The sequence below is a fragment of the Phocoena phocoena genome, chromosome 2 (assembly GCF_963924675.1).
Source record: "Phocoena phocoena chromosome 2, mPhoPho1.1, whole genome shotgun sequence".
Lineage (NCBI taxonomy): Eukaryota > Metazoa > Chordata > Mammalia > Artiodactyla > Phocoenidae > Phocoena > Phocoena phocoena.
Window position 1 is genome coordinate 60376976 of NC_089220.1, and position 24049 is coordinate 60401024.

Here is a 24049-nt window from a genome sequence, read left to right on the forward strand (position 1 = left end):
CTACTCTGGGTAATTGTATATAACTTTTCTTCTTGGGATCTGTCCCACTGCCCCTCCCACTTCTGGGTGGAGTTGACACTCCCAGCTCTAAAAGTAGCATGTATCACGCAAGCCCAGCCAACCATAACCCCCAGGCCTGGCTAATGGATTCAGTGGTAGATACTATCAGGATCTGGAATTTGATTTTACTCTACTTACAAGCTAATAAATTGGTCTGTTGCTATTTCATTGATGCCAGCAGAAGACACAAGATTTCTGAGTCAGAGACAAAGAACTGTGCAGCCAGTAAGCAACGTGATTTGCCTTAGTTCCATTTACCCCTGATTCTCATGGTGAGCCCAGATGGATGGTGTGCAGCAATGGGTCTGTGTCACAGCTGAGGGGCACTGATCTTGGGAAAACCACCAATTTATAGTAAGCAGTAATCAAGCCTTCTCTTTGTCCTTGCTCAAGGTTGCTTGCTGCAAACACAACCTTGAGAAATAATCTAGGTAAACAGTCGTCAGTGCCTCATATTCTTGGCATACCCAGCAGGGTGCATGGAAGGTGAGAGACACATGGAGGGATGCCTCCCAACAAATACATGATCTCAGACAGTCTAATTAGGGAGAATCATTTTTACTATTTCCCCTGAAATTTGAACCTGGAAAAATGTCATGTTTCAGTTTTCTGCAGCTGTCTGTAATTACACAGGAGTAGCCCATCTGAAAATAGAGCCAAGACTGAGAAAGAGATGAGAAAAGGAGACTGAAAAAAAAAAGATCGTGCCGAGTTATAGATCAAGTACACTGTGAAGCCAGATCTTCCTCGAGAATGTTCAGTTATGTGAGCTAATTAGGTTTTCATTCATTCACAACTAAAAGAGTTCTGACTGGCTTGGCGCTTGACATGCATCATCTCATCATAATAGCCCTATAATGGAGGTATTATTACCCTGATCTTACAGATGAATGTGCGTCATGGAGATTACCTCGCCCAGTATCACCTAATGAAGAAAGCAGAGCCAGTCGGCTGATGGCTGACTCCATGCTCTTAACAGTTAAATCGCTACCTCTCAAACTTTAAAGTACTTTAGAAATACCAAGGCTCACCCCAGACCTAATGAATCAAAATCTCTAAGGTGGAGCATAGAGAACATACATGTTTTAAGTTCTTGGGTGATTCTGATGCAGGGCTATAGACCACTTGTTAAGAAATGTTTGCCTCAGAAACGTAATTTCAAGGATACTGCTGCCTGACCTTCTGATACTATGTCCTTATTAAAAAGCTTTGCTTCTGGAAAATAACACCTGAAGCCTAGTCAGTGATGTAAACTACAGATCAAAAGAAATTCTGAGAAAAGCTCTATTGGAAGAAGTGGGAAAAGTCAGAAAACAAAGAGTCCCAGGCTGGGGGGAGGAGAGTTAGGAAATGGGAACTTAAAAGGGAAAGGACGTGGGGGGCAGAGGTCTGAAGTTCTGTTTCACCAATTATTAGCTAAGAAATCCCTTTTTGCTTAATTACCTTGTGTGTGTTTAAGTTCAGATTCCACACCGAGTTTTATATAGGGAGACTTGAGGGTCTTTTGAAATAGACGTGCAGACATCTGGTTGAGTTTGCTAGTTACAGTGGCTCATTGGACATGAAGGAGAATGTTTAATTTAATTATTGACTTTGAATAGACATTTTGCCACTGCTAATAATATTAGCTAGATTAATGAATTGTTCGAGGGTTATAGAGACAAAGAACACTGTTGAGAGTTACTGTTCATCAATATTTGGACAGCCTTTCCTAGAAGAGTCACACAAGTCACATGTGTTATTGTAAAATATTTTTGTGCTTGCCTATCTTGTCTCAGATTTCTCTCTCTCTCTCTTTAAATTTAAATGAAGTATTAGTTGTCTTTTGATACAGGTATTATTGTGAAAGTCAGAACTTTTTCTGTACATGCTATCCTACAGCATCTCCATAATAAGTCTTCCTCCAGATGGAGTCTGATACATAGTAAATCTTTCTTAAATTTTTAAAGCTGGGAGCACTGGAGGTCTGTGGTCTGTGTCTGGTCCCGGCATGTAGGTGCTGAGGAGGGGCGTAGAGTTGAATCCCACTGCAGAGATAGTACATTAGCTGATGGCCACATCTCATTTCATTTTATACATCTTGTCCACTCAAAACTGAAGACTTGAATCAGTGTGGCTTAAAGAGGTATTTATTTTTAGAGTCTTAAGCTCATTATTATTCCAAAGAATTTTAGAAGCATGCCTGTAGTCTCAGCCTTAAATAAGTATAATATTTCCAGCTTTAGGCCAAGAAGATTGCATTTGATATATGTTTTGACAATAGTTAGGTTTATCATCAAAGTGAACATTTTACCAAAGGGCTTTTAGATAAAATTATATCTCCTTTTTAGATGATGCTTTTCTCTGCCCAACAGTTTGACAAGCAGGTGTTTTGATATTTTAGTTTGAACTGGTTGCTTCTGTTCACAAGCTGTGTCATCATTGCAGGAGCACCTTCCTTTTCCTTATGGGTGAAATCAGAAGCTGGATGTATCTGCTCATCCCTAAGGCAGTTCTCTCAGGAGCACACTCAATACAGTACCCTGTCTCCAGATATTCAGCAAAGCAGTAAATAATCACTTATAACATTATATGGGCACCTGCCTCCATCTTGGGAAACCATGTAACAATGTTGAACCTCTCTGCCTTCTTTTAACACCAACAAATGAACTGTGTTGAATGAAAAGCAAGATAACCGTCTGAATATGTGGAAGAGGTTCTCATGGGCTCAGAGGTGCAGACAGCAGCACAGACTTTGCAATACCTTGTTTTTAAAGCACACACTACTGTAACAATTATGCAACTGTCTATGAATCATTATAGTTAAGGACCTAACCTCTCTGACGTGGCATGCTAGAATGGAGAAGGGAATGAATGAGATTTGCAAGACATAACCCTACTACCAAAGTGTTTTTTAGAAGACTGACATAAATATAACATCTCTATTATTTGTTTAAAATATGTTGGGAATATATCACAATTTTTAACAATGTATCTTACATAATATTTTCCAGGAGAACTGCTTGCCTTTTTCCTCATGCCCAAACCATACATTTAGCATTTTTCAATGGTCAGTGTTAACTGGATGAAGCATCAAAGATTTTCAAACGTGATCCTTTCTTGGGCCATTCTTGGGGGGAGAAGATGGCCTCAGAAATTCCACTCTGAGAACACAGAGGTCCCCAGTAAGAGAGAGAGCAAGGACATTAAACTGATACATTTTACCTTCCTCCATAAATGTTTCATTGCTGTCTCTCACCCCGAGGTGAGGCTCATCGCCTTAGCATAAGAGAGAGCTTGTTTCCAACTTCTAGGCAGTGCAGAAAGGCTTGGAAATCAGGTGAGGCAGGGGGAATAGGGGTTGCCTAGAGATTTCTAAATTCTTTTTTTCCTGCCTTCACACATCAAAGGCTAAGACTAAAGGACTCAAGTCCTATGCTTTTCCTCTAGTGTAACACGGATGCAGGGTATGTGGAATGCTTTTCATGAGTGAGGTTGACAAAGGTAAGGAGAGGTGCAAAAGACCTGAGACAGAGCCACAGAAAAAGTTATCAGCCAGAAGAGTTCCTGAGGGTCGCCAGTCCAGAGCTACCCTAGACCCCCTGTGGTCGCGGAGCCAAGAGGCTCACCACAGGGCTGCCTGCTGTGGCAGGGCCAGGTCACTGCTTTCAGACAGGGGTAGACCCCAGGCTGGTGGGCCGTATGAGAACCCCCAGAAGACTCTGAGAGGGTTGCAGCGCACAGGAGCTGTGGCGCAGCGCTCACCAAGCTGAGAAGTCAGATCACAGGCTCCAGAAGCTGCTGATTTCAACAAACTGCAACCAGGAATCATCCAGGTGACAAATGACCTGTTCCCAGAGAGCCAAGGGCAGACAGAGCTGCTTTTCCAAGGACCCCACCTCGTCCCTTCCTCCATTGGGACACAAAGTCTCTCCCAATATTCACTCTAAAGCCATTTTAGAGATGGTAAAATGGGAAAGGGAGGCCAGCCGAGAGACAGTTGAAATTTTCTGAAAATGGCTATTTAAATTATCAGCTCAGTTGGATGTTTGAACATTAATTTTTCCTCCCAGCTAACCAGTTGGAAGGGGCTTGGAATTATGTTCAGATTAGTTAAAACCAAAAGAACAAAATGTTTTCTCTGCACATCAAAGTTATGAGTTCAATTTGCCGCCTTGCTATAGCTTTTAAAAGTAATAAAAACAAGTCCAGCTGAGATAATGTACAGAACTATAAAGCCTACAGTTACAAGGCATTTGAAGGTATTTGAAGGCCACAGTCCCCCCACCCTGCTTCTGGAATCACTGCTTGGAAAATACTCCTTTCTCCTTATTTTGCTGTGAAAATAAAATCACTCTAAAAAAATAAAGTCTGTTTAAAAAAAAACTCCTTTAGTACCTTCTTAAATTCTTCCAGGGATAGAAATGGCCATCATTGAACAAAGCATAAAATATGTCTTTCTTCTTTTATGTTGAAATCTGATTTTTATATTCCCTTTACCTATTGCCCTCTGAAACATCTTTAGGTGATCACTTTTTTTTTCCTTCCATTACCTTTCCCTGGGATGTAAATTAGCAATTACTTAGCTCCCACAACAAAGTCTGAGGTCATAAATGAGGGCAGACAGTAAATTTAATCTGTGAGAGACTGTGATATCATCTAGTTAGTTTGGTAACAACAGCAAACCACAGAGTACTTCCTATTCATAGTGAGTCAGTTTTTTTTTTTCCTTTTCTTTTTTCTCTCTCTTTGAACTAACAGACTTTTCTTTACCAGAAAAAATCAAATTATAACTTCAATCTTGGTAAAAATTCCAAAGCTAATCGAAATCTTTCTTCTTAAAATCTATGAAAGAGCAACCAAGCCAATTTGTGTGTGTTTTAAGTAATCTGTTGAAACAGGAAAATTCCGAAGGCAAAGTCAGACAACTTGCAGCAATATAATACATTTGTTTATTTAGTTAATATTACAGTGGTAACAGGTTAAGAGCACTAGATCTGTGTCCTCAAAAGAGGATAGTGATCAAGATTTTTATTTGTAAATTTCACTGTTCTTAACTATTAAAAATCTATTTTCCAAAGGAGTAATAATATGCATTATTTTTAAATGACAGATCTAAACTTTCAAATTTATGACCAAAAGCATATTTGTTCATTAAACAAAACATTAGGGACATTTTAACTATTGGTTGCTGCTTTCTGGAAAGCACAATGTTCTTGAAGCAAATATACACAAAACATATTTTTCCATGGTGATTTCAACCATTGTGTATCATGTCAGTGAGGGAACCTGAGAACCCCAGATGTTGAGAACTCTCCGATTGTTGCAATACACTCTGGTTTACTTAAACAATCAACCAACAAACATGTATTTAGTGCCTACTATGTACAAGCCAGAATCCTAAAGCAATACAGGAAACACAAAGAAGTAAAATTATTGGTTCTTGCCCTGCTCAGGCTTCCAATGAAGTGGTCAGATTAAACACAGACACAAATTACTCTACTTTCAAAGTCTTCAAAAGAAGTGATGATGTTAACTAGATCGTATGTTAGATTCACCTATGCTGGAACCAAGAGGAAGCAGGGACATAAGCAGGGGCACCCTCGGCACCGATTAAAGTCTGTCTGAATCAGATTTCGGAGTTCTAAGTCTGAGGGCTGTTTGAACCCTTGTATCTGAAAGTGTTCTAGCCAGTCTCACACCTGCCACTGTGAGTGACTGTATTTGGCAGTTGTCTCACGTACTCATGATAAGGGAGCAAGCTAAATAAATATATATATATATATAGTATGTGAGTATATTATGATTTGAATACAGTATATATTATTCAAATCATATGTAGGGTGATGTTGAAAGCTAGGAGTTTGGGACTTTCCGCTCTGCATGGGAGAAGGCTAACCCATGTTATTTATTTATTATAAGACAAACAAGAGACTACATAAGAAAAGTACGAAAAACTCTCCAAACTTCACTGAACACAAGAAAAAATAGAAAGGCTAGAGGAAAGGATAAGAAAAGAGGGCCTAGCACAGAGAGGCTTGGACAGGACCCTGGGGAGAGAGCCTTCCCCACTGCTACCTCCGCGCCCGCCCCATCGCCAGTGTCCCGAAGAAGAGGCCCTGGGCTAGGCAAGTGGAGAAAAGGAAAGCAGAGACACATTTTTTTCAAACGCCACAAATAAATAAATAAATATGTTAAGCAAGAAAATAACCTATTAGGCACCGCTTGAAAGGCAGCAGCCCTCAGGGGTCGGGCAGGCCGCACCCTCTACCTGCAGGTGGCAGCGACGCGGTCGGGATCGGCCGAGACTGGGAAGACGTCACCTGAGGTCCCGGCCCGGTGCCTGTCGTTACTCTTGGATGTGCACCTCCAGAAGCTTGCGTGAAGGAGAAAGCCTAGGGGAGCTGCAGCCAAGCTCCCGGGCGGCCCCCGGGGAAAGTGCGCCCTGTCCTTCCTGGCCTAATGCAGACCAGCGCCCCGGGAGTGCCTAGCTCTTGGTCTTTGAAACTAAAAGAGCCGTTTGTGAGCCGGGCGGGAGGGGCCTTCCATTACAAGCCCTCCTCCCCCAACAAAGCCCGGAATCTTTTAAAAACCCCTAGTCGCTTGTTCTCAGCTCCTTTTTGCTCCAAAGTGGGCTTTGGATAAGGACTGCGGGATGCCTGGGGTTCGAAGCGCGGGACCGATTTTACTAAGCACCTGTCTCCGCTCTGGGTGGAGTGGGAGTGGCGGAGGGGCTCGGCGAAGCGCGCACCTTCCTTCACCCGAGGGTGGGAGAAAGGACCAGCTGCCGAGATCCTCCTCAAGACTGACTTCCTTTGAAGTAGGGCTGCAGAAAGGGAGAGTGGTGGTTCTCGAGACTCCGCTAGAGGCATCAAGCAGAATCTGGCGAGCGAGGGGCCCTGCAGGGCGCGGCTGAGGGCCAGCTGGGTTTTCCCGAGGGAAACCCGTGGCGGTAACCGTGGCTCAGCTTAAACAGAAACGACGGTTGGCAAGGCTGAGGATCAGGCTCAGCTGGCGACGTTAATAAGTTCACGATCTGCACCGGTAGGACGGGGCGTAAAGAAAGACCGAAATTGCCAAGGGAGGGGCGAAGAGGGATGCAGAAATGCAATCGCAGGGGAGGAAGAAGCGAAAGAGGAGAAGGGGGCCCGCTAGTCTTCCCAGTTTATAAGCAAAGCGTCCAATTCCACCTTTGTCGCGCGCCTTTCCCGGGTCTCCACCAGAAGCACACAGTGTCTTAGCCCCACTTTCCCCATTGCACCCTGACTTCTGGGATACTTTCACCTCTCGCACCCGGCCTTCCTTTCTCCTCATCCTCCCCTTCTCTTGGTACAAAGCCCCTGCTTGGCCCGGGCTCAGAGAGTAGTGATCCGGGACGTGCAGGTGCCATTACGGAAGACGCCGCCGGACTCCAGGTTCTCAGGCTGGAAGTCCTCCACACTGTAGGCGCGGCTCTTGAGGGCCGTGGCGTAGTAGTCGACTGGCTCCTCGGCGGCGTTGTCCATCCAGCTGAGGCAAAGGATGCGCTGGAAAGAGCGCTTGAAGTTGTCTGAAAGGAAGCCATAGAGGATGGGGTTGGCGCAGCTGTTGGCATAGCCGAGGATGACCGACAGCTGGCTCACCGTGGCGTCATCCTGCTCTGCGAACACGTTGACTAGCTGCACCACATAGAAAGGCATCCAGCAGATGACAAACACCATCACCACCATCATCACCATCAGGGTGATCTTGCGCTCTGAGCGCTTGCGCTGTTGCCAGCCGGCCTTGAGGGCCACCATGCGCATTTTGGCGATGATGAGCACGTAACACAGGCAGATGGCCCCGACGGGCAGCAGAAAGCCCATGAGAAAAGTGTACAACACGAAGCCCACCAGCCAGCGCTGGGCGGGCTCGGGCATGAGCATGTTGCAGGCCACCGTGCCGTCACTGTTGGCCGCCGTGCGCGAGAAGACCACGATGGGCAGAATGACGAGCAGCGATAGCACCCACACGCCCAGATTCACCACCTTGGCCACGGTGGGCCGGCGGTAGCGTGCTGCCTTGATAGGGTGCACCACGGCCACGTAGCGGTCCACGCTAAGCACAGTAAGACAGTAAATGCTGGTGAACATGTTGACTGCGTCCACGCTGAGCACGAGGCGGCAGAGCAGCGCGCCGAAGGGCCAGTGGCGAAGCAACGTGGAGGTGACCAAGAAGGGCACGCTGAGCATGAGCAGCTCATCGGCGATGGCCAGGTTGAGGATGTAGATGTTGGTGGCCGTCTTCATCTTGGCGTAGCGCAGGATCACGTAGATGACCATGGAGTTCCCACACAGCCCCACCAGGCACACCACGGAGTAGATGAAAGAGATGAGGATAGCGCTGCCCTGGCCCTCGCTCAAGGTCCCGTTCTGGGACGCATTTCGCCCCGGCTCCTCCATCCCGTCTGCAGCTCCGGCCCCGGGGCCCCTGCTGCCGCCGCCTTCGCCACAGCTGCCTGGGCTGGGGCTAGGAGAGGAGGGAGAGGAGGCGGTGCCATTGGGGAACAACATGGGGGCCGATGGGGCTGCCAGGGCTGGGGAGTTCTACTGGCGTCCCCGCCTCTTGCGCTGTCACTTGGCACCCCGGCCGTCCGCCCGCAGCTCACAGCTGCTGGGCGCCTGGGGGAAGCGCTCAGAGACTGCAGGAGCGCGGCTCCACCGGCGCCGGCGGAGCGCATCGCCCAGCGGCTGCCTGCGCGCAGCCGCTCGCCGCTCCAGGGCACCTGGGCACACGCGAACGTGCCGGGAGACTAGGGACCCGCGCGGAACAGCCATTAACTGCCGCGGCTGTGGGCTGGTGAATGATTAATAGGCACCACCCGCGCGTCAGCAGCTACGAAATTGGGGGGGGGCGGAGAAAGAGAGGGAGGTAGGCGATATAGGTGGCTTATCACCCCTCGCCCAGTTTTTTCCTTCCCAATTTTGAGCTCCGATCGACTAGAGCAGCTGCTTCTGGGGTTCCCCTGCAGCACCCCTTTACCCATCCCCATCAGGGGGACCTGGGGAGTTTCTCCGCTTTCATGAAGGGTGGATGGGAAACAAAGGTGGAGATTCTGTCCCATCTCACCCTGCTTCTATCCAAAGCAAAGACTGAAGCAGACCCTAGGCACGGATGTCTGGAGTACATCTCCGTTTCCCTCAGTTGCTGCCCCACCCTGGGGGACCCACTCCCGTCCAGTCGTCCGGGACCCCAAACTCCCCCCCACCCCACCTGCTTTGTTCCTGAGAACCGCTGCGGAAGTCCTTACCCAGGGCACGCTACCTCCAGACCGACGCGTAGATGGCCCGTGCAAAGTGCCTGTGAGGTCTGGTAGCGCGGTGACGTTCTTCGTGCGGTCCCACTCCTTTCCTTGGGCGGGACCCCAGCACAGGCGCCCACTCAGATTTACTCTGAAGAGTCGCGGAAACTGACCCTACGCCGCGAACATTAGAAGGAAGAAGGACAGCAACTGTGCGTTAGGGACTCCTGCGTTACAACCCCGCAGGCGGGCTCTTCGAGGGAGGGAGTGTTCGGAGGCCTGAGAAAATCATTGCGAATCTCTTAAAACAGCTTGTAGTGCCCAGAGCCCCCTGCGTCTCCCAGAGGAAAATCGACTTTAGAAAGGAGGACGCGCGCCTGGGGGCACAGAAGGAGCCCGAGGCTCCCCCCGCCTCCCTCTCCCCGCCCCCTCCCCTCCCAAACGTGCCAGGCGCGGTATTGGAAATCCATCTAGGTGTTCGCTGGGTATAGATACGGCTGCGCCGCTTGGAAAGACTCCGCCCGCATCCCTGATGTACTTTGTACCCGGGAGAATTGGTGGGCCCCGGGGGAGGAGAGTGTATAGGCCTGGGAGAGCAGGGATGCCAGTCGGGACCGGCAGGTGATCAGACCTGTCGCCAACTCCAGGAACATCAGGAAGACCTTCGAGTCTCTCTGTGAAATACTTAAGATTGCATTTTTCTGAGGCCCCTGGATGTGTGCCACGTGCCTAAACTTTTAAGACACAAAAATCAATGTAGGCATGCCTAAAGCTCACTGACTTCATTTAGGAACTGAACAGTTACTGTGTTTAAAAAAAAAAAAAGTTCAATTATCATGGTTTTTAAGGATCTCTAGGACTTTCCACCATCCCTAGTCTGGGCTCCCTTTGGCTTTCCAATCCTTCCAGTCCAAAGAAGAATCACTCCATCCAGCTCCCCAGTTCTTTTCAAGATCCCTTCAAGTCTTTGTCTGAACCGTGCAGGTTCCCAGGAAGACTGACCTTCAGCAGCCTAGTGCTGCGGGGCCTCTTTCAAGCCTAAGCTTTGTGTCAGTTTTTGTTAGCTCTTCCTCTCAGCCAGGCGGCACCCACTGTGCTGTGAGTCTCAGCTTCCCTCTCATCAGTACAGTTTACACTAAGAAGAGGCAAACCTAAACAGAAACTAAATTCCTCATCGAGGATATCTGTACCAGACACTCCAGAATGCAGAAATGGATGCAGAAATTGGAAGAAAAAAAAAGTAAAATTTCTATTTCCCCCTTGCTTTATCTGGGTATCATTTGCATGTATGTGCTTTAGTTCTCAAAACTAAGTGCTCCTCAAAGCAAAAGAATAACTTCTGTAGTGTGTTGATTATAGCAATCAGAGATAAAAGAAAAGATGACAGACTGTCATAGGAATGTGTGCAATGGACACTGAATTATTAATGAGAAATGTGCTGGGAAGAAATCTGAAATTTCCTAAGACCCAAACTGCTTAACCCATTGCTTTATCTCAACAAATTAAGTAGGATGTGGAATTCGTGGTTAGTTGTATTTCATTTTCCTTAAAAAATACAGTGCATATGGAGAAAAAAAAAAAAAGAATGTTCATCAGGTTTTTTAAAAACCGGCTTCTTTTTCCCCAGCAGAGCTTTTAACAAGCCAAACCTCGTAATGATTTAAATGCCTCTTTGCCAGTCACTGACTAAAGACACCTGGCTATTCCTCAGGGGGGTGACATTTCAACAGTCATCATCTAGATGCCTTGGCTTTGATCATGGTTGTTCCAGGGGGAGTGGGTGATGGGAGCCAGTAAAGCACAGCTCTATTGTTCAGGATCTCATATGTTTATTTTGCAGCTCATTTTAGGGAAATCTCCTCTCAATTTACTGGTAGCCTCATATACAAAAGAAGAAAACTTAAGACCTGATGTGAGCATGCTTTTCTCTTTGTCAAGTGGTTTCTATGATGAATTTTTAATCCATGAAAAGATGCTACTTTACATCCACTAGGGTGGCTATAATAATTTTTTTTAAGGAAAAGAAAAATAACAGATGTTGAGCATATGGAGAAATGAGAACCCTTATATGTTCTGGTGGGCATAAAAAATGATGCAGCAACTTTAGAATATTTGATGATTCCTCAAAAAGTTAAACAGAATCGCCATATGACCCAGCAATTCCACTCCTAGGTATTTACTCCCCAAAACCAAACTAGGTATTTGAACAAAACATTGTCCATGAATCTTCATAACAGGACTATTCATAGTAGCCAAAGAGATCAACAATCCAAATATCCATCAACTGATGAATGGATAAACAAGATGTGGTCTATCTTTTTATGATCCATCCATAAAAAGGAATGAAGTTTCAAAACGCACTACAACATAGACAAACCCTGAAAACATTACGCAGAGTGAAAGAAGCCAGACACAAAAGTCACATATTGCATGATTCCATTTCTATGAAACCTCCGGGGCAGCCGAATCCATAGAGACAGAGCAGCTTAGAGGTTGGTAGGGGTTGAGGGGGAGAGGGAATGGGAAACGTGTGCTTCATGGGTATGGGGTTTTTTGGGGGGGTTATGAAAATTTCTGGAATTAGATAGTGGTGGTGGTTGCACAATGCTGTGAATGTACTAAAAGCCACTGAATTGTACACTTCGAAATGGTTAAGATTATGCATTTTATGTCATGTGAATTTCTCTTCAATAAAAAGAGAGGTTGAGATGGATATGAGCCATGCAGTGTTATCAAATCTTTTCAGCCATGTATTTCTTAACACTGTATCTGTGAACTAATCCATGAACAAAGGAAAACAACCAAGAAAAAGGCAGCACGTTTCTGGGCTAAACAACATATGATTGGAGTTGCAGCTGTTTTAAAATTATATTAAGGGCAGGAGCTCAGTTAGGAATCTGCCTTCCTCTCAGACCTCAATTTAATATAAGCATTTCTTAAAGAGACAAGAACGCTAATGTAGTTAATTATGTATCTAAAGTCTTGAAAAGCTTAAAATGAGCTTGTTTTCTCCAAGACAGTTAGCTGTCCCTCATTTCTCTCTTCTTCTGTTACTATCTTTCCTACGCCTCTATGATCTGAATATTTCTCCATATGAGAGAAGAAAGAAGATGGCTTTCAAGAAGGGCAGAATGAAAGTCCTAATTTAGGAAGCTGCGGATTCTTAGGCAGACTGATTTTCTTCCCCCACCTCAATTCTCTCCTACAAGCTACACTCCCCTGTGCTGTCATGTACCAGGTGTACACTTTGATTACTGTGTTTATCACACTGTGCTGTGATTTGTGTGTGTGTGTGTACTTGTCTGTCCTCACTTCTAAATCTGTAAGCTTGTCCAGAACAGGGGCTATATTTTATTTACCTTTATATCCACAACACCTAGCACAGAACCTGGAAAATTGCACAATACCTCCTTGTTCTATTTTCCCAAGGCATCCCATGGACAGACAGTACCTTCTTTTTTCTAACCCATAAAATTTAGGCACAAAGAAATGAACTTTGGGCCTCTGGCAAGAAGAGCTTTGATATCTGTGTAATATCATCATCTGTAATAATTCCTTATACATTTCAATCTTCTGAATAATTTCAATCTGCATATCCTATATCAACAGTGATCATGCCAATGACTCATTCATTGATCATTCTTGGTCTTAAATTTACTGGCAGAGAAAGGGCTCTGGAAAATGGGTAGTACATACTTTAGTAGCTAATGATAGTTATTTAATAGTATCATGCAGTGTGAAAACCATTATACGTGGAAGATCATTTCTTTCTCACTGCAGCCCTATGTCCCAGTTGGTTTGGTGAAGTAGTAATTATCAGGAACTCAAACTCTGCTTCTGTCAAAATCATTACTAATGTGTTTTTTTTCCAGTTGGATCCTATGGTGATCCTCAAATGAGCTCCTTTAATCCGTGTCAGTGGTAAAGGGCTGGCTGGGGCCAGGGATTAAAGGGAACGCTTCCTGGAACATACCCTGCACTGGCATCATCAGAGTTGTGTTTACACACAACTGTCTTGGAAGATGGGACCAAACTGGTTATGAGGGGTGGGCACCGCTCAGCAATATGACCGACAGCAGAGGTATGTGTCACTCAAGGGCCATCTGTCATTAGGCAGTTAACATGATGACAGCCTAATAAGAAAGTCACCAGAGTGCAAAGGTAGCTATAGGGCTAAGGAACAATCCTGGACCTCATTTCCCAATGATGCCCCATCGCTTCACAAGAGCCCTGATGGCGTGTGGTTCAGTTCATCACCAATCTCAGCAAACCCACCCTAGCTCACTGATTTTCCTATTGCCTCTCTGTGAAACAGCAGGACAGCGTCTTTTTTTGTGCTTTCAAAAAACACACATGGTGCAACAACTCCCATTTATCTCTATGGATTCTCTACTACTAAATGATATTTCTGAGAACAAGAATTCAACACATACAGAAAAGTTTTCACTATTATTGATGGATAAATAAAAATAAAACAAAAGCAGCCACACGTTACCTGTATTATTTTGAGTAGTCCCGCCCAGTAATACATTCTTCTGTAATGTAGTCTCTGTTAGTCAAGGATTTCAAGATTGGTTGCATTGGTTTCAATGCACTTTGGTGGCATTTTTCTTTTTAGCAGAAACTACAAAAAAAAAAAAAAAAAGCTTTCAAAGGCACAAAATCATAATTTTGTTTCTTTTGACTGATGTTTGATGTTTGAGCAGAGTGTCTAAACATTTACAACAAATCACCCATTCTTTGAGAGAGGGCTGTTCCTTTGGAGTGGGCTGTATCTGTCAGTCAGCTTCACCAGTTAAGGAACAACCCAAAGCCAGCAAAGGGCCAGGTGTGGAAAGTAAAGCCATTTTGTAGGTGAAAGCTATGTAGCCTTCTATAAGATATAAAACGTTTTACTCTTAATTTAAAAACAAAAGACATATAATTAGAGAGAGATGTAAATCTATGTAGCCATCATAACACCCGCCTAGGCATGTACTCCATCAGCCAAAACACTGCTTTACTTAGATGACAGGAAACAACTTAAATGCTGGTCTTTTCTCCTTTTCCACAATTAAGTTGGAATTGGTCAGTGGCATGTCTGTGTTGCTTACATGTCTGTCTTCTGCTGGAAGCAGGAAGAATGGGCCATGGGTGGTGGACTCAGAACCACCGAAAGTGGTCCAGGAAGGGAACGGCTGGATTGCCTGCTCACTCCCTCCTCCTGAGGACTGGCAACCTCACCACCCACACTGTGCCCTGCCTCTGCTCTCTCCTTTCTTTAGGCAGTTGCTGGGGCAGGGGTGGGGAAGGGATGGTACTTCACTTTGACCTTGAGGAAGCAGCGAGAATGCCTACCCCTATTTCCTATTGGGAGAAGCAGGTGAGGAGATTGCACAGTCCAGGTGGGACCACCTGGCCTGATCAGGAAGTCACCATTCTTTGACAGCTGCCTGGGTGAACTGAAATTTCACTGCTCATGCAATTAGCCAGAACACTGGTTTCTGATACTATATCCTATGATTTTTTAAAAAAATTCATAGAAGAAATATTCAGACTATAGTAGAATACTGACATAATTACATAATTGTATATCGTCACTTATGGTCCCCATTAGTGAGAAAGAACTGGAAATTAATATCAGAATTCCATTATGTATGAATAATGCTGTGTTTTTAATCAAAACTGAGTAATTTGTTCATTAATTTAACAAATATTGATTGAGTGCCACTCTGGCAGGCACTGTTCTAGGCATTGGAGATGCAGTTGCAAAGATTAACTACTTTCCAGCGGAATTCTAGTGAGGCAGAAAGAGAGTCAACAGATGGACACATGGGTAATGTAACTGCATTTAGTGGTAAGTTCTAAGAAGACAAGTAGGGGCAAGAGACCAGAGAGTGCTGGAGGGGTGGGTATATTTGACCTAGATTAGATCAAAAGGGCAGGGAACGTGATGATGAAAGAGCAGCCCTGGAGGATGTGAAGGTTAGGGAGTACTGTAACTTCAGTTATAGCAGCACGTGTGAAGCAGGGGTGCCAGGCACACTTCAGTTACACCCCTGCATCCCTCCTTTTTATTTTTTGCTTCCTAACGTCACAATAATTTAGAGAACACCTTTAGATCTCATCTAGACTGCTCTTTGAACCTGGTGGATCCCGCTGACTATTTCAGTTGAGCTTTCCGAGCCCTAGGAAAGTAGATTAGGGAAACAACAGCCTCTGTAGAGTGCTGCCTTTGCAAGGTTTCTCCTCTGGGGCTATGGTCCATGTTACACTGGCACCTGTAAGCAGATAAGGGAGGAAAAGGCCAGGCGTTCAACATGCGTAAAAGCCAGTTCTGAAACTGAGAACACTTGAATAATGCATTTCTTCTTCTTCTCAGTGAATTGGGAAAACTCCTTCCCGAGTGGTGAGGCACAACCATGAGTGCTCTGGATTATCTGCCAGGGAAGAGCACGGGACACCTGAGCTCATCCATGAGATGGGTGATGGCGTGCTGCTGGTTTCTCACGGCCAAGACTTAAAAACAGATAAAAACGAGGATCTGCTTTGGACCAGAACTGTGTGCAAATGAGTATATTTGACAGCAGGGACTGGAAAGAGGAAGGCAGGCTAGTTGGGGAAGGGGCTTGGTGGGAAAGGGAAGGTTCTGGCACGTTGCAGGACACGTGGGCTTAGTGTTGTCTTTTGTAATCACACTTTATATGCAACTGGCTACTACAGCAATTCTGGGTAAAAACAAAATTCTGGTTTTCAATCATCACATGTTTCTCTCATTGGTGGTAGTGCAAAACTCATACTGGAATTAACAAAGTCTCAGATGTAAATAATTAATGATTCAGGGGCTTCCCTGGTGGCGCAGTGGTTGAGAGTGGTTGAGAGCCGATGCAGGGGACACGGGTTCGTGCCCCGGTCCGGGAGGATCCCAATGACGCGGAGCGGCTGGGCCTGTGAGCCATGGCCGCTGAGCCTGCGCGTCCGGAGCCTGTGCTCCGCAACGGGAGAGCCCACAACAGTGAGAGGCCCGCGTACCGCAAAAAAAAAAAAAAAAAAGGGAATAATTAGTGATTCAGTTGACTCAGCACCTCCTACAGAGCACAGCCCCTGTGACTCCCTGCCCAGGGGTCCCAAGCCCACTTCCAGGCCCAGTGTGGCTGACTGCAGAGCGCATACAGACACCTCTAGGCTGGAGGGGAGGCCAAGGTGTCTCTACTCTGTACATGAGGCTGCTCACTGTGCAGGACAGAGCCAGGGGTGGAAACTGAAGTGGGCAGATTCCAGTGCAGAGCTCGTGAGGAGTGCCGGAGTCTACATTCAAATTTTACCAGGTCCTAACGAAGGTAGGATGATAGGGCATATATATATATATATATATATATATATTTTTTTTTTTTTTTTTTGCGTTATGCGGGCCTCTCACTGTTGTGGCCTCTCCCGTTACGGAGCACAGGCTCCGGACGCGCAGGCCCAGCGGCCATGGTTCAGGGGCCCAGCCACTCTGCAGCATGTGGGATCTTCCCGGACCGGGGCACGAACCCGTATCCCCTGCATCGGCAGGCGGACTCTCAACCTCTGCACCACCAGGGAAGCCTGATAGGGCATATTTTATTAATAGATCCTAAGCTGGATTTATAACCTTCAAGGTAAGCCAACCAAACAAAACAGTTGGGTCTTTGAGAGAACTCTGAGCACGGATGTTTGACCCAGGCCACGGAGAATATGCAGAGAGGATGTGGTACCAGCCATTGTTTCCTTTTCTGCCCGTTCCCTTGGCCCTTCCCCATTTCAAAATGAAATTTTGCTCCTCCTCTAGTCACAAAGCAAACTATTACATAAACAACCCTTGAAGCAAAGAAGTAACAGCACAAAAGGTGGTTCAGGCCCTTGGAAGAACGATAGGGGGTGAGGTGTTATGGAAATGTGGTTAACATCTGGGTCCCAAATTTGCCAGTAAACAATCGCCTGTCACACCTTTAACAGTGAAAAACTGGATGGGGCAAAGGAGGCATATTTCTTGTATTTAATACAACAGAACAGTAATTAAACTCTAAAACTGATGTTGCTGATGAATTTTTATAGACACAGAAACATATTCAAAACATTGCTGTGTGAAAAGTCTATTTCAAAGCTATATGAGCCCATTAAATACACACACACACACACACACACAGACCCCAAACGAGCATATGTCTGCATAGGTCTGAAAGGGCAGTTACTAAGATATTAAAATTGGTTATCATGAGGCAGCTGTGTAATGGATGACATCTCCCTTTTGTACATAGAGATTTTCTAATTTTTCAGCCATGAGTGTGTATTGCTTTTCAATAAAAGTGATAAAAGTTTTTTTTTTTCATTTTAAAAAAAGAAAAGACTCCAGGCCATAAAGTGTCTGATCTACTTAATGGGGCATTTGCTAATTTATTTTCTCCTTAATTATTTTTGCTTTCAGAGAAACAGTAATAAATTTATTCTAGAAATTAACATGTTGTGATGCAAATTAAATAGTAAACAAAATGTATCCAATAGAAGGTGATAGAAGGAACTAAAACAGGAGCTGGAGTAGTCTACTTTCTTCCAGAAACCCCTATAGCCCCATGGCCATGGGGTCTCTTGAGTGTGCTTGAGTCTGCTATGCCCACCTCTTGGAATCGCTATTGTCATGTAAATTACAAAAAAAAAAAAAACCATACTGTTTGTGAAAGCATGGTATAGTTGTCTACTGCCAAACTTTTGAGTTTAAATTACATATTTTCCATGAATTTAACCTTGTGCAGATTATTTGACCTGTTTGTGCCTCCGTTTCTTTTGTGAAGTATAATGCATCTACCTGACAGGATTGTTAAAAGAACTAGATATGTTCAAAGTGTTTAGAGCTGTGTCTCGCATGTGGTAGGCATTATATAAGTATTTAGTATCACAGGATTCCCCTGCTATCTGGAAGTAGAGCATTCCTTTGAAACCTTTCATAAGCAGAAATGGCATAAAGCAAAGAAGCAATTACCTTAGGACGCATTTTGCTAACAGATGCGCAAAATAAATCAAGATAAAACACAGATGCTCAAAGACACTTTTCAAAGCTATGGTGCTTGATGCTGAGATGTTGAATGTAGTTCTGGGGAAGGACCTTGGCTATGCCTCTCTCCCTACTTCAGCTGCGTGGTGCCTCTATATATAATCATTCATTGCAAAACAAATGCCGACTGCTATTTTTGCTTTTTGCCTTTTTTCGTAGAAGCAAAAATCCTCTTTGGATTTCTTTCCCTTAGCAAAAACAGTTACTAATGTAGGTCTTTCATAAAAGGGATGTGGCGTAAATCGAACTTTCAGTGTGCAGGGGATACCCATATAAAATAATGTCTAAAGTATGAATTACAATGTAACATTATTTTTTAATTAGTCAAAAGAACTTAACAATTTTGTTTTTGCCTCTTGCTCAAGAACATAATACAGTAGGTCTAGCACGCACTTATTCAGTTTAAGAAATATTTACTGAGCAGTTACTATGTGCATGTTACCTATCCTTTCTTTTCCCTCCTGCCTACACAGTTTCATAATTCAGCTCTGTGAACTGTGTTCCACCACAGGCTTTTAGTACATGTCACACATTCAGCTAAAATAACTCTAAAATGTTAATCACTTCTATCAACATCATGCCAAAGTCAACCCAGTCCAGCAACATCATAAGGATTTGAACGCACCACTGTATTCATTGCTTCAAATAACCCAGTTGTTACACAGGCACAGTCTGAGTTTACTATAACCTTTCTTTTTGTCTCAATTTCCAGTGAGACCTCCAAGACCCCAAGCAGATAACTGTAGTTGGGATGGAACCTGGGCTGCATTCCTCCCCCCATTCCCCCACAGTAGAAACACGGGGAGTCCTAACCACTAGACCACCAGGGGATTCCCAGAACATGTTTTCAAATTCTAAACAGAGGTGCTGGTCCACCTCTCTCAGCCCATCACCCACTTCCAGTCTATATTGAAGAGTAGAAAGTAAGATTGAGGGAGATTATTTCCTTAGAGAGAGTTGTCAGAGTGCTGTGCACTTTCCCTCCCATGGAAGATGGAAAGTGACTTCCTACCCAGTCAATAAAGCATGGGGGCTTCTATAAAACCACTTGGAGAGCTTGTCAGATGTCCCCTGAGGTTGGTAAGACACAGAGACGGTGCCTGATTCTTATTTGGAAAATTTGAAGGTGAGCAAGAGACCTGCTGGAACTTCTGATGACAGAGTGAAGAGGAAAGACTGCAATTGGAAAAAGCTCAAAGTGGGGCAGAGGCGGTGTTTCCTGTGAGCTGGAATGGACAGCACAGCAGGCAGACAGGTGGGAGCACCTGGAGGGACTCAGGTTGCCTGGCGGAGTGAGATGACCTCAGCAGGAAGTTTGTGTACCAGGGGGAGGGGCTGAGGGGGGAGCAAGACCAGCTGGCAGAGGTTGCTGGGCCAGAGAAGGGCACAGGGGAAGTCTCTAGAAAGGCATGGGGGTGATGCTGAAGAACATACCAAGGAATTCCACAAGAGAAAGAGCCACTCTCAGAGGTCACCCATGCACAGTTATAATTGCCAATCAAGGAAGAGCCTTCCTGTCCCTTAAGGCCCTTCCCTCTCCCTCACAGGTGCCAAAGGCAGAAAAAAGGAGGGAAAATAATGTAGAGAAATAATAAAGACTCCAATAAGCTGCGAGGATATATTGTGCAACATAGGGAATACAGCCAATATTTTATGTTAACTATAAATGGAGTATAACCTTTAAAAATTGTGGATCACTATGTTGTACATCTGTAACTTATATAATACTGTACATCAACTATATTTCAATTTAAACATTTTTAGAAAGAAGAAATAATAAAGAATCCAACCACTCGCCTCTTCCTTACTGTAGAATCCAAGCATGGGTCAGGCTGAAGCTGGTACAGGGACAGGGAGCTTTAAACTGAATCAGAAATTAACGTTTCAATTTAGAAAGAATTGCTTTTTATAATGTCTGAAAATGAGACTGTTAATATCTGAAAGTGAACCAAAAATTTATGAGATCCATGTGTATTAAGACTTTCCACTCAGTTTTGTTGTATTGAACTTCCAACCACACTATGAGGAAGTTTCTACTTACTACCCTCATTTTGCAGATGAAGAAATCAAAGCACAGAGAGGTTAGATAAGAGGCTCAGGTCACACAGCTAAAAAAGTCAGAGCTCAGATTTGTTTAGCAATCTAGCAGAGGGCTTATCCTCTTAACGACCATTCCACACTTCTGTGGTCTTATCTCTTACAGAACTCACTCAATAAAAAGATGGTTTTGGATGTAAAGAAGTTACATAAAAGGCAAATCTGTCATTTTTGTTATTTATGTTCTCCTCAATGAGTCCAACAATTACTTCATTTTCCCCCTTTATTTGTATTGCCTAATCATTTGAAAAAAACCAAATGTGCCCTTGGTTAGAAATTTAGAATAATGTGTTTTGAAAAAAATTAGCCTTAATAAACCATTATTGAAAACAATTTAAGACTGAGCCATTGATATATCTGTGCCAAAGAAAATGCATTTTTCATTAACTGCTGACCTCCATTTTTCAGTTGTAAACGTGTAATGGTCAGCACTGTAGGCAGCTTAGCACTTTGTTTTGCATGAGAATTTCTGTGTAGTTTTTTTTTTCCTGCTGTATTCCTGTGTTCTTGCCACGGCTTACTTTTGCCCTACCTCAGATAAACGTATACCAAGCAGTGGGTCAGCAGAGTCACTTGATAGAGGGGAAGGACTGGGAGCTGCTTTGAAATTTGTACTGACTCCACAGAATTACAGCCAAAATGTATTCCCAGGACAGGGAGAGGGATTGCTGCTGAAACAAAATCAATTTAAAAAATAAATAAATGTTTCTTCCTTAAAGCAAGTGCATGTACATTTCCAGTGGTCTAAGGGTTTGGCACTTGGACCTTGATTGATTTGACTGACAACTGTAACAAAGCTGAGAATATACAGATGCCAGATTCATTCAGATAGGGGCACATTCTTTCCTAATTGAAACGTCATGTTTCTCTTCACTCAACAATGAAGTGGGAAATCAGCATTTTCAGTTCATAAAGATGCCTTAACTCACTTGGGGTAGTCACATAAGAGAACAAAATTTTAAAGTTCAACATTCACACTTGTCCAAAACAATTCTACTTTAGCACTGGAATTATTATTATTATTATTTTTTTGGAATTATTATTTTTTGATGGTAAAAGTTTAATGGCTATGTTATCACCTCTAAACTTAGAGATTCTTAGATGCGATTTTCACACCTGCAACATTTTAGCACCTATTTACTTTCTTGGAAAATTCTATCCAAATCTCTTTGTGAGAACACATGCTCTTAAAATCCACCAGAGGGAGATTTTAACATTGAGAACTTCAACAGAGAAGTTCTGGATTTGACATAGTTGTATTTCGCCTGACAGCTGGAACAACTTAAATTTTGAACTAAGCCTTGATGATAAGGTTTACATCTTGATAAAGCTACTGAAAATATTCCAGCTATATTAAAACCAGGGTTGAGTGGCTAGGGAGAACTGATGAAATATTGCTCTGTCTTGTCAGAGAATACACGAGGTGTCCGAGTGTGTCTGGGGAGGGGAGCTGGGTGTGGATGGGATAAGACCTTGTGTCTCTAGAGGGGAATTAGATGACATAGATGACAGAGTAATCTCAGGCCACTGCCACTATGTACACTGTCAGTAATTCCTGGTTTCCACCGATGCATAATACCTTGATTTGGCCCCTCAGGGCAGGCTTTGACACTGCAGTTCTCTATAAGAATGATAAAAGAAGAAATGAAAAAAATGTATATAAGGGATATTTTTGAAACAGTTTGTTTTATTTGGGAAGACATGATATTATTGCAGAAATCTGGATAACGAACACCATTGTGCCCCATCAAATCACTTGTTTGTACCAAGCAGCAACAACATGGTGCTATCAAAATTCCGGTTAATTTTTTTAAATAGATGATCTCTAGAAAGAACTCTGTAACAGGATTTAAGATGCAATGTCTTCTCCAAAGTTTGATTAACACCTACTAACATATGGAGGTGTCCTTAATGCCCAGTTTAACAACTGCAGTTTTGTGGATTTTTTTTTTTTCCTGGAATTGAGAAACAGGATAAAAAGACCACTGGTGCTGGTTCTAGTACAGACACTTCCCTTTCTGCCATTTTCAGAGGTGAATTCCGCATACAAATGACTCAGTCCTTTCTCCCAGTGAATGAATTTTTTCATACTCTTGAGTGAAAAAAAAAAAAAATATATATATATATATATATATCCTTTTTCCCATGCTGTAAACAAACTAAGCGCATCCTTTAAAATATTATGTGAGTGGTCTTTGTTGTTGTTTCTTTTCTTTTTAGATTTGAATTAATGTTTTATCCCTTTATTTCCCCAGCTCAATAGGCAACACACTGTTGGGTTCTTGCCTCAGTGTGGTATGTGGCTGGTTTCCAGGCTTTTATTCTGTAGGGCTTAGACCAACTGAGAGAATACGTTTTGAGAAGAAATATTCCTCCAGAATAAAAGGAGCTCCCTGGCAACATGATGGGGTCAGGGCAAGGGAGAGGTCTGTGGGTTCCAAAGATAGAGTGCCTCTTGACTTTGCTCCCTGGAAGAACTCTACAAGTATGGCAGGATCCTGAAGTCATTGGCCACATCCCATAGCGGGGAGGCTTGAGTGTAGACCCAGGGCTACCAGTCTCATCCGTGAGTTCTGTACCTGGAACAAGCATGGGAGCAGCAGAATAGTGGACTGTGAAAGCTGGTCCCTGGATGATTGAGCTGTAACAAATGTAGACCAACAACCAAGGTCCAGAAGAGTCTCCAGATACTTCAGATGTGGGTGTGAAATACCCTTGGAGCTTGACACAACCTCGAAGGAAAGGAAGCACAAGAAATGGCAGGAAGGATTTCTCGCCAACTTTAGAAAAATCTGTGCCCTAAACACAAGCATCAGCTCTTCCAGATAGTTCACGTCTTGTCTTACCATGTATGTTCTTCAGGTCAGAACTTCCAACATCAGACCCTCATGACTTTACAGTTTTCCCTATTCTGAGTAGACCCAGGATGCACTACTCTAGATACTTTCTTACTAGCACTCTCAACATCCTTGCTTCCCTGTTCATCTTCTGCAGTTGCCCAGCAAAATCGCCACCCCTGACCAATCCTATCCATGTTCTCCATCTCTAAACCCAAGCTGGTGAATGGCGGCTAGAGAAATTCCTCAACGGCGTGGGATTGTTACTACTGAAAATTGCTTTTCATCTCAAACTGGACCCATAACCTTGCCTGACAAGACTTTGACCTATCCCTACACAGTCACCTTTCCTATTCCCCACAACTGCTACTTCAAATCAGTACCACTCCTTTCAAGCACCCTACTTCACTCTGTCTTTCCTTAATTCTCTCTCGCTGGACCTCTGATGTTTCACAGAAAAAACAAAGTTCATCCATGAGGTAGAAAATCCCTCATGTTCATTCACTATTCCCCGAAGTTTTTTGGGTTTTGTTTTTTGGCCATGCCACAGGGCTTGCAGGATCTTAGTTCCCCGACCAGGGATCAAACCCGTGCCCCCTGCAATGCAAGGACGGAGTCCTACCACTGGACCGCCACAAAAGTCTCCCCCCAACCCCTCCCCACCCTGCCACAAACTTATTAACAACCAAACTCATCTTTCTCTCCTTCCCTCTAATCTTGGGGGAAAACATCTCTTTCTTAAGCAAATTCCCCACTTTGCTTTGG

General features: G+C 44.1%; 1 protein-coding gene across 1 annotated transcript; it reads right to left on the reverse strand.

The window, feature by feature from the left end:
- Nucleotides 1–7041: 7041 nt before the first annotated feature.
- SSTR1 (somatostatin receptor 1) lies at nucleotides 7042–8570 on the reverse strand. The gene has a single exon (XM_065871681.1). The coding sequence runs from the start codon at nucleotides 8568–8570 to the stop codon at nucleotides 7395–7397; it is 1176 nt and encodes a 391-aa protein (XP_065727753.1). The 3' UTR covers nucleotides 7042–7394.
- Between the last annotated feature and the right edge of the window lie 15479 nt (nucleotides 8571–24049).

Coding starts and splice junctions, on each gene's coding strand:
- SSTR1 (XM_065871681.1), bottom strand. CDS start 8,570: ATGTTGTTCCCCAATGGCACCGCCTCCTCTCCCTCCTCTCCTAGCCCC.